At 39.7% G+C, this 11,005-nt stretch overlaps 1 protein-coding gene across 1 annotated transcript in view; it reads right to left on the bottom strand.

Annotated features, from left to right (window-relative positions):
* The window catches only part of tut4 (terminal uridylyl transferase 4), a 20,815-nt gene extending 14,657 nt beyond the window's left edge, over positions 1-6,158 (bottom strand). Inside the window, exons 1-5 of the mRNA XM_020625527.1 lie at positions 5,782-6,158; positions 2,697-3,236; positions 2,455-2,606; positions 890-1,006; positions 593-770 (exon numbers count right to left, since the gene is read on the bottom strand). Of these exons, the coding sequence (XP_020481183.1) occupies positions 593-770; positions 890-1,006; positions 2,455-2,606; positions 2,697-3,171 (922 nt within the window). The 5' untranslated portion in view covers positions 3,172-3,236; positions 5,782-6,158. The remainder of the gene's footprint in view (positions 1-592; positions 771-889; positions 1,007-2,454; positions 2,607-2,696; positions 3,237-5,781) is intronic.
* Between the last annotated feature and the right edge of the window lie 4,847 nt (positions 6,159-11,005).

Below are 11,005 nucleotides of genomic sequence, written 5' to 3'. Positions count from 1 at the left end.
GTCAAATTATGGAATAATTTAAGTGTGGACATGAAAAACAGTACTAGAATCGAGGAGTTTAAATATAAATATAAATGTATGTGTCATTCAAGATACATGCAAGAATAAGAGATTTAATCAAGAATGCAGGAAGGAAACACTCTGTTTTTAATTTTCTGTGTATGAATTTTTTTTGTATAAGATGATGTCATGGGGTAGGACTGGCTAAGTCTGACTTCTTCCTACTCCATTCAAACATGTACTAGGTATAAGCAAACTGATTCTGAATCAGCATTGGTTGGATTTGTATAATTATGTGTGTGTTGATGTCATTTGTTCTGCATGTTTGAAAGAATAAATCAAATCAAATCAAATCAAATCAATTTACTTCTTAGCTTTTCACCATTTAAGGTTATTCACTGGACTTGAACTGTTTACATGTCAAGTAAAACCGGGGAGTGTTCTAAACTTCTGGTTGGTAGCGTATGCAGTATATTTCCCACTCAGAAAGACTGCAAATATACAAACTGCTCTTAATAAAAATAGAATGAAGGATCAAGAAGGTCTAACTTCAGCAGGCTGAAACAGGCTGCATGACATCACAGCAGCACACCTGAGAGATGCCTCTGTATGATCGCCTCCATCCTCATGGCCACTGCCTTTCGAATCTCAAAGTCCTCCTCAGAGATCCCGTGCTGCTTGGCTGTTTCCAGGACAGCCGTGTCTAAAGCCCTGAGCTGGGGGGCAGAGGGGGGCGGCAGGGCACGCAGCTCATTCTCCTCCTGTTTCTCCTGATACACCAGAACACAAAAAGTGCTGAATCCTAACCCCTTACGTTGTGTCTATTCTGAAAAGGTGATGAAATACAACTCCTGCGATGAATGACAACACAAACTTATCATTCCCATACCATTATGTTCTTCTTGTGTCTCTTCTCCTTGATGTGTTTGTGCGCTCCTTGAATGTTCTCAATGTGCACCGAACAGAGCTTGCATACGTACTGATAGTTTGGGTACTCAGGGGACTGCTGTGAAAACAGGCAAAAGCAAAATCAGTTTTTACATGTTTTCCCACAGGTTTTTGAATTCTGTCCTCCACATGATCATATTCTCAACCATTAACTCCACCTGCTCAGGCTAGGTTGAGATGGAACAAACAAATCCCTAGTAAAGGAAAAAGCACAGACTGGTTATGATTCAAATGGGACTAGAAATGAGTAAGTCAGCGAGAAAGAACAGACGGGCTGGGATGCCATTACTCTTCTTAGCATCCAGTACATGACCGTTTAATTCTGTCTTGACACAAAACAGCTGTTCAAGAACTTTGATCCTATGAAGTAATTACCTCATTTGGGCTGGTACTGTAAAAGTATTGAGATTTGACACCAAGTCGTACAGAATGGACCAATGATGACAGCTTAAATACCAAGAACATAAGTAGTATATGAATCCTTTGGAATGACCTGCTTTTCTATATCAACTGGTAATAAGATGTGATCTCATCATGAAAACACAAAACAAACTATTATAATCTTTTGTGCATTAACTGAGCACGCCCAGTAAATGTTCACAGTGCTGGTGTGAAAAAGTAAGTGAACCCTTGGAATTAATAACTGGTCCAACCTCTTTTGGCTGCAATAACCTCACAAGACTGCTGCCTGTAGCTGTGGATCAGACTTACACAATGTTCTCAGGGAATTCTGGACAGTTCTTCCTGACAGAGCTGCTTCCGCTCAGACATATTCTCAGCATGTCTGGTGTGAAGAGCTCTATGAGGTCGTCCAATAGCATCTCCACTTATTTTTTAAGGCCTGGGCTCTGAATTTGTTGCTCCGGGTGACATCTTCAAATAGACTGTTTTGCCTGAGCAACAGCCCAACACTCCAAGAATATGGCAGTAAATGCCTGCCATAACATTTCAGAGCAGACTAACAACATTTCAGACATCTGAGAGCGCAAACTCAGAAACGAGTGCACACGTGGCTGGGATTACGCTTTCAAATCCAATTCTGCGCTTACAATCATGTGCGGGATTACGCTTTCAAATCCAATTCTGCACTTACAATCATGTGCCTGCACGCTCTCAAATGCTAAGCTGCAAACTGAGCAGCACTCAAAATGTGATTTGTACACCCTCAAATGTTATGGCAGGGATCTACTTCCAGACAAGAGTTTGCTCAGTTTACAAGGAATGCAACAAATACTCACAAACCAGAGAATGTGTAACTAGCAAATGACGAGCTGATGATCTAAACTGTTTCTGATTTCTTTCCATTCTTTTTATTGATCAATTAACCAGCTATGATCTTCAGCACTACAAATTAAATTCTCTTGCTGTACTCACTCAGAAGAGGTCATTGTTTATAGGTTTACAAATTCCAGACACCTACAGTCGTCTAACAGACACTCAACTACAAACACCCAACCCCTCCCATGCGTTTACTGTGTATGAGGCATGATTAGACGGTTTCCCTACTTTCACCAAGCGGAGGATGTAATCTCTGTAGAGACGCTCCTCTGCCTGTCGGAGGCCCAGCTGTTGCTCTGTGAGGAGTCCTTCTTCCACACTAAGCCTGGCCTCTGGGCCCTCTTCAACAGACTGATGCATCGGTGCTGCAGCTTTCACCCCTACAAGCAATAAAGATAAAGCAATTTAACAAAGATAGACTTAGTCAAGAAGACATAATCATCTGAGGAAAAACTTTTCTGTAGACCCACCATGGGGCCTTTCCTTTGGTGGAGCTACAGTGGAGCCTTTGGCCTGCCCTGTGAGACCTTTCTCAGGTGTACCAGGAGTAGATCTGGTCTCTCTGTTTGCTGAGTGACTGCTAACTGCAGGAATAGATGTCCTGGAGTCAGGACCCTGTGCCAAAAGCTGCTGTTGAGAGTTTACTACTTTTGCTTCGCCACTCTCCCCAGAAGTGGTTCTTCCAGTCACCCTAGCCAGTCTGGAGGTACGTCCTCTCCTCTTGTCCTGGGGGGCATCTGTGGACGTCCTGCCTGGCCCGCGGCTTCCCTGGCTGCCTATATGCTCATCTCTTGCAGCTGTGAGGTTTTCTTTGCTGCGGGGTGCAGACTTTGTGCCCTCTCTCTGTGCAGGAGCCTCTTTATTTGACTTCCCGCTGGACACGGCTTTGGCTCCTCTGGGCTGAGACTGTTTGACTGATTTTACTGGACTCATGGGTTCATCCATCCCTTTCGTGCCTGGTGGAGTCAACACCACGCTGAGGATCACCAGGGAGGCAGGGCAGCTAAAGTCTAGGTAGAAAACCAAATCATAGCTATCAGTCTAAGCAGCAAGACCACACTACAAAAAGCACTGTGATACACTGTTGTCTTGTTTTACCAACTCAGGTGAAGCTACATACATGAGATGGTCAGAATATTAGGAACACCTCTGAATATAATGTAGTCCAGTACAACACCACCTTTAACCGTAACTTCAATAATAAACATATAATTGAATTTATACATTTATGCCAATTTCACCAAAAACAAACATTTTGAGCTTCACAAACAGATGCTATGGTGGAAGTGTTACACTGAAGTGCATACAACCGCACAGGTGTACCTAATCAAGTGGTCCGCAAGTGTATTTTGCCAGTAATACAAAGTAATAATGTACCTTTACTCAAGTTCAGAAGTTAAGTAAGATTTTGAGGTACTTGTTCTAAACTTCCAAATACTTCACGAGAAAAATGTTCCCTGACTTCAAAGCTTTGGCTTAAGTGGAGCTGGCTAGTCCAGCATCCAGTGCAGCACCAGAGCAGAGGATCAGCTTTCACATCTAACTTATAACAGGCATGAGAAATTGTCTGTCCGAAGACACAATAAAATTGCCTCTGCAGCAGGCTAGGTTACAGCAGGTCAGCTGAGCTCTATACAGTTCTTTGTCTAAATGGGTTATTCATATTTTAATCATAAATATCTAATTTTGTAAAACTGCAATGTTCATTTCTGCTTGTTTATGCACAAAGGCTGCAGTGATTTTAGTGGCCTCCACTGTCACTGCAGGAAAAAAGTTGTGTGTTGACATGAAAAGTGGCTGCACATGGGCTATGTCTTAACATTGATGGGTAATAATATATGATAAGAATTTTTAGGACCTTGCCCATCAAAATGACGGACAACAAAAAATTCTATCGTGACCTCTGATTCTGTTCCATGGGAGCAGTGTTCTGCTTAAATTGTATAGTCTGAACCATGCAAATTCTATATAGTACCTTTTATATCTTAATACAGTACAGAGCTGAAACAATTCATCAATAAGCCAACAGACAATAATTAACGTTTTATTAACCCTCAAGGGGTTCTAGTGTTGATAACCGATTGCTAGTTAAATGAGCAAAAAAGCCAAAGATTCTCCAGTTTCAGTTTTGCAAACATAAGAATGTGCTCTTTTATCACTGTAAACCTAATATGTTTGGGTTTTGACAAAACAACAAATCTGAAGCCATCTGACGCCTATAAATCCATAAAAGGTTACAGGCTAGGAGCACACCACTTGTTTCCATTCACTGAATGTAAGCACTTTCATCTTCCAAGCTAGTTTACTGCGTATGGTCCTGCTAATAGTGACATGTGTACCTGCGACTACAAATATTAAATGTTGGATTTCAAATCAATCTTGAGTAAGTTAAGTAATGTTGTAACAAGTTGTTTTTGGAGGGAGTAACTAATATTCTTACTGAAATGTTATTGCAACTTTTTACACTACTGGTTAATGGGTAAAGTAATATCATTACAGTAATACATTATGGCCTAACACTGTTCAAGTCAAATAAACATTACACTTATGTAAAATACTTGACTTCAAGTAAAAGTCCTGCATTACAAAACCTTATTCAGTAAGAGTACAAATGTAATGCATTCTTGGTAAAAAGCATTTAAAATATTAATGTTGTTGTTGCTGTGAGATTATTAGGTTACTAAGGCTGATGCGTCAATTTGGATGCAGCATTTTAAGGTAATAGTTGATTGAAGTGGAGCTAGTCTGAATTTAATGTATGTACAGTTAATTAGATTAGTCCATTGGTTCCCGGCCTAGAGGTCAGCTCCAAGAGTCAAGTCAAACCTGAGGGGTCCTGAGATAATTAATGGGGGAGAAAATAAGAAAAACCAATTGATTTATTTTAAAACTTTTGCTTTTTTTGTTTAAAAAATAGAGGATACATTTTTACCAATTTGGTCTTCAACTATTATTTTAAAAATTACTTAAAATAAACCATTTGAGCAGTTTAAAGGAGAAATCACTCTGTTAAAGTGCTAAGGTTTCACAGTCATCTGCCAGGGTCACAAGATAAAGTGGTTTAATCTTTAACAATACGTTGCATTTCATAAGGTAATTATTGTGAACTCTTAAACTGAAATATAACTCGCAATTATAGTTGTAGCGAAAAGTACAGTTTTTCCTCTATATGTTGTAGAGTTGAGGCATAAAGTAGCATAAAATTGAAATATTAAAGTAAAGTAAAAGTACTTAAGTACAGTAACCGAATAAAGGCACTTAGTTACTTTTGACAGCTGCTAAACACAAACATCTAATATGGGCAGAAGCAGGTCAAACCGCGCAGTGTCGTTGTGTCGAAGTCTGTTTCCCCGCTTAACCGTGGAAGAATTCGTTCTGGGAAATGTTGGGTTATGGTTATTGCAGACATGGCTGGTTTGCGCTAATAATATTGTTTCGGGTAGGCTAAAGGAAACAGGCTTCGCTAACAGTTACAACACAGGGACTTAACGTTAGTTCAACCTCCAAAACATAAACGAAAGCACATAAACACTATCGACTAAAAGATATGCTCACCATTAAAACTAAAATGTGTTCCCTGTGATTTAGGAAGGATTCACGTTGACCTCCTGAGGACTGTTTGCTTTGCCGACTTTGCTGTTAGCTCCGTTAAGCTAAATAACGTTAGCCGCTGTGCCCGGTCGTCCGGCTAAGCAAGCAAACGGGAAATAAATAACACTGGCCCCTGGTTACCACACTGCAGCAAGTCTTTAAAAACAGAAAAAACGACTTCGAACATAACAACACAGAAGAACGTGTATTAATTTTCTTTCGACCTCTAAAGTTGATTTCGGATTATTATTTATCTGTCTCCGTGCTTCTGTTCTACATAATATTTTTCAGATCCCACGGCCTTGATCAAAACAGCAACCATTGACGCCATGTTAATTCATTACCCCAATGCATTGTGGGAATGCCAGTGATGATGAACAGGGGCGTGTATCGTGCTGCGTTTAAAGACGTTGGGAGACTGTTCAACGTATCTACTGTACTCCCAAATTAGTTTAGTTTAATTCAAAATAGCTATATGAAATGAAAACACCATTTGCAGACAGAATACGATCTGTTGTGAAAATATTTAGGCAGTAAAACAAAAACAATAGTTATGAATAATTATAAATGTATTATTAAACTTTATTCAAAGCAAAATAAAACAATTCTGTGTGTATTAAACTTGTATTACAGCAAACACATTCTAGAAAATAAAACAGAATGTTGTTTTAGTAAATATAGTGCTATTCAAAATTATATATATTTTATAGTTTACCACTTGGTCTCTTTTGCCAGACACTGTAGTTGTTTCTTTCTTCTTATTTATTTATTTTCAGTTGGTTTGTACAAGAAAAATACTGTGTACAGACAGATAAACACAGATAGTTGTAAAAAAATGTTGCCCTTTTACATACTATATCCGGACACATTCTATTTTCAAACAATAATGCAGAAGCTGCCGAGGAATGCAACAAAACGTCAGTGTGACTATGTGGAGCACCTCCTGGGGTTATTTAATTTTGCAGCCACTATCTTTCAATCAAACCAAAACTAAAGTTCAGAAACACAAAAATCCACAGCACCTCATCTATGTGTAATGACTCTGTGGCATAGCCTAGATTCTCACACAGAGGCGTTTGTGACAACTTGGAATAGTCCTGTTATCCATCCTGTTACCATGTTCGGTATTTTTGGCTGCCATTAATTTGTTTTCCTCCAGAAAAAGTAGGCCATGGTGCATACCTTCATTTGCTTAATGAACTGACAACAAGAGGTGAAAAGCTTGAGATCCAGTTTCAGTTCTTCTCTCTCCAATTCACCTTCAAAATAAATGCTCAAGACTCCTTCTGTCCAACAAACCACCAAAACGTTAGACAGTTGTGATGGAAGGGGCTAGGATAACTCTGCTTCATGGTTTTATACCAAACCAGTGGTCATTATTGCTAACAGAAAGCTCTGGTAATAAACTAATTTTAGTACAAAACACAAGACTAAGTCTAATGAAAAGTGTGTACGATAAAACACACAATATGTCATAATTATGACATAGTTAAAATCAGGTTTAACTTGAGATAAATCAGACTTATGAGATTCTAAGTTTAAAAAAGCTAATATTTTGATATAGACCAATTATCTCATAATTTTGACACAACATGTGGGGACACTTAAAAATCTAAATAGCAACAACAAATACATCAAAATAAGTCAGTGAAGAAAACAATAATCAAATTTGTTTAATAGTTGAATTAACAGCAAAACGGCATGAAAGAAAGTATATTTTTGTGTTGCATATGCCCACTTTTCATAAATGAGGGATATTTAGGCCCACTATAGGCCAATGTGTTTGTTGTAATGTTTTATCAAATTGATTTAATTTTTTCTGTCAAATTAACACATAGAATACCGAGAGAGTTGAGAGAATAAAATGTCACAAAGGTGAAAGTGAAAATCCCAAGGATATTCAGTTTCACTAGGAAAACTAACAAATAGGTCTGTTTCCATTTGAGAAGCTTTGCTGTCGGCTAACCTGCGTACTGATCATTTATTATTTCAGCAACTTTCATTAGGCTATAGGCCAGTGGAAGTTAACTCTGTTCCTGGGGGTCAAAATGAGGTTAATCTGACCATGAATCATGCATATTACACATAATCGTGAACAAAGGTTTTATTTTATAAGTGCAGGTCAGTCCTGGAAGTGTTGTCCCCCCCACCCCTGTCTGTAACTTGACTGCCGGTGTTGACCTGAGGACGGAGGAGTTCCGGAGAAGTTGGAAGAGGTTTCCCACTGTAACGATGCTCCGTGCAGCGCTCACCGTGCTACTGACCTTACTCAGCCTCACTGAGAGCAAACAAAAAGACTTTTATACCTTTAAAGTGGTGAACAGCAGGGGGAAATTAGTGTCCCTGGAAAAATACCGAGGTTCGGTAAGTCGTCGTGAACAGCTGAGTTTCTGGTCCAATGTCTTTACTGTCCCTCTGCATGACACCTCGCTGCATGGCGCTGTGTATGTTTTTACTTTTTCTTCTGAACATTTTGTTTGTAGATGTGACTAACATAGTACCACTGCGATTCCGTTTGACTGCAGCCTGTTTGGGATGTCTCATCCCATAGCCCCGCTAGCCTACGTGGCAAGAGGCCTGCAGAGCTTCCTAGAGTTCTCATTCAAACGAGGTACGGATCACTAGACTGGGTCAGTCTCAATAGTCTTCCCACTGCAGATAAACAGCATCCTGGGCCTACACTTCATAGAACTACGACTGATTTGGTTGTTTATTGAAATCGTAAATGAGACTGAACATACCTGATTTTGTTTGCATGTAACAGTTTACAGGACTTTAATGTGGTTCCATTTTCTGATAAGACACCATTCATAAATGGCGTATGTAAATAATGAATGTCTTAATGGTTAACAAATTGCTAACAGTAACGACCATTCATAAATGGCGTATGTAAATAACAGTAACTTTAGGCGAGAGCAGCCTTTTTCTGTTAATACTGGATATCTGCAGGGTGCAGAACTAAAAAAACACAGCTATGTTTGGGGGACGTGGTGTTAGCAAAAGGGCAGAACAGCCATGCATGTACAGCCCACACAGCTTATCGATACTGTGTACTGTGTTGCACAGATATGAGCTGTTCACAGTATGACAGCTATCGCAGAAAATATCATGGTTTCACGTTATTAGGGTATAGGTTGTTACACAATCACTGTTATCAGCTATAACGAATCTCAAAGCAGTGAAACCAGAGGGGTCCGGTTTTTGCATTGCAAGTGAACGTGGCAGATAATTGAGGTGTTGCCCCGAAATGTGTGACCACGGGGGCGCTGTTGGGGATTTTCACCATTTGTTCCGTCGACAGCGACCCAGAAGAAGACCGTGTCCGGCCTGTCAGACATGGTATCCTTTGTAGTTTGGGCTCTGTGTTGTTCACAAATGAGAACAAACGTGTGCAAAATGATTAAATGAGGAAGACAGAGCTGCAAAAACAACGATTTTTAAGTTTTGACCAGTTATTGTGCAGGTACAGTATAAGGTCACATATTCTGATGGAAAATGTTGATCTGTGTTTTGCTGGTTCTGTGTTGATCCCATACTTCAATACCTTTGCCTAAATGAATGAATGAATGAATGTATGTCATCTGTGTGTCTGAGTTATTGTGCTGTTTTATTTTTACACGGAACCTATTTTATTATAGTTATTTATGCCTATGTAAAGTACTTTGGTCAACTGGATGTTGTTTTTAAAGTGCTATATAAATTAGATTTGGGAGGCAGTGGAAACATCTTCTAATAACTACACATACCCAATGAGCTGTTTCTTCAGATAGTCTTTAATGATTCCTTACAGTAAGTGCAGTACAGTAAGTAACCAATTACATTTTCTTCATGTTGGCAGGTACCACGCCTGCAGTGATTAACATGGTCAACCAAAGTTAATGGTCTCTTTCTTGATAGAAAGCAATAATATTGACTTCCACTCTATACATCGATGGGTCACATGGACTGCGTAAACAGCGGCAGTCCAATCACACCAGTAGTAGTGGAAGCAGCAGGGCTGCACTTGGATCAGTTTATGCCGTTTACGTACACGCTCTTCTGGCTCAGTGTCGATGCAACAAATGATAAAAATTACAACAGCACCCCTGTGGTCACAGATTTTGCGGTAACACTGGATTGCAGTGCTGGATTGACCCTAAAGAATGAACTAAATTATACACATGAAAAAAATTGCACGTAGCTATAACACATTCTATAAGTAAAGCATGTTAGTTTGTATGTTAGCACCAGTAGTAGAGGAATTATATGGTATGGTGGGAGTCTGGGGGCCATTACTACGAGTCCTTCAGTTGCTGTGTAACCAGAGCTGAGCCCGTGTTCTCAGCAGGAGGTCAGACGTGGGCGTTGGGTGGTTCCCATCACATGATCAGGAGATGATGGTGCAGCCGAGGTGTGGACAAACTTATAGTGACCTCCGGATTATGTCTCTGTTCCTTGCATTTCATGGGGTTCTAGTTTTATCTCATGAAGAAAATAATAAATCACAAAGTCTAGCACAGTGATTGGGAAACATTTTGCACCACAGGGGATCAGAAGCACCTGGATCAGTCTCAGTATTTTGCTGATCCAGTTATAAACTCTGTTGGTGTATTATTAACTCTTCACTGAGATAGGCATTTTATTATTAGAGTGCCTGAATAGAAAACTGTGCTTCCTGTACACGTGTATTCTAAAATATAGGAATCAGAAGAAGATGACTGGTATTCACTTACACCACAGGTGATTCTAAAGTTTGGTTCATGAGCTTGAACAAGTCCACATGTTAGCCTCACTAGAGTAAATGTCCTTCAAGTTGGACATGATGATCTAGCAAAGTAAATTTCCTGGTAAGGACTTGTCCCCCTCTTCCATAATACAGACAACGTGCCTCTGAAGGAAGGTCAGTGTGTTTTTCAGCTGCAGTGGGTGTGTGATGTTCATAGTATGATAGTAATATACATACTGAATCCTGTTATGAGGGTAGAGGGGCATTTTATTAGTGCCATGTTGTTGATTTAAGGATGGTGCTGCTGTGGTTGTGAAGGATCTGGTTTCTGTTTAGGATGGAGTATGTCAGTGCACTGTACATGGTTCATTTTCAGACTTGGAGTTGCTTCATTGTGACACTAGATGTGAGCAATAGATCACAGAACCATTAAAATGTCAGCCAGTGCTCAGGCTGAGGGAAATCAAAGAATGCATATGCTTG

Source organism: Monopterus albus, unplaced genomic scaffold (assembly GCF_001952655.1).
Source record: "Monopterus albus unplaced genomic scaffold, M_albus_1.0 scaffold357.1, whole genome shotgun sequence".
In the NCBI taxonomy this organism is placed as follows: domain Eukaryota; kingdom Metazoa; phylum Chordata; class Actinopteri; order Synbranchiformes; family Synbranchidae; genus Monopterus; species Monopterus albus.
Note: the sequence above shows the minus strand (reverse complement) of the source record. Positions and strands in the feature narration are given on the sequence as shown.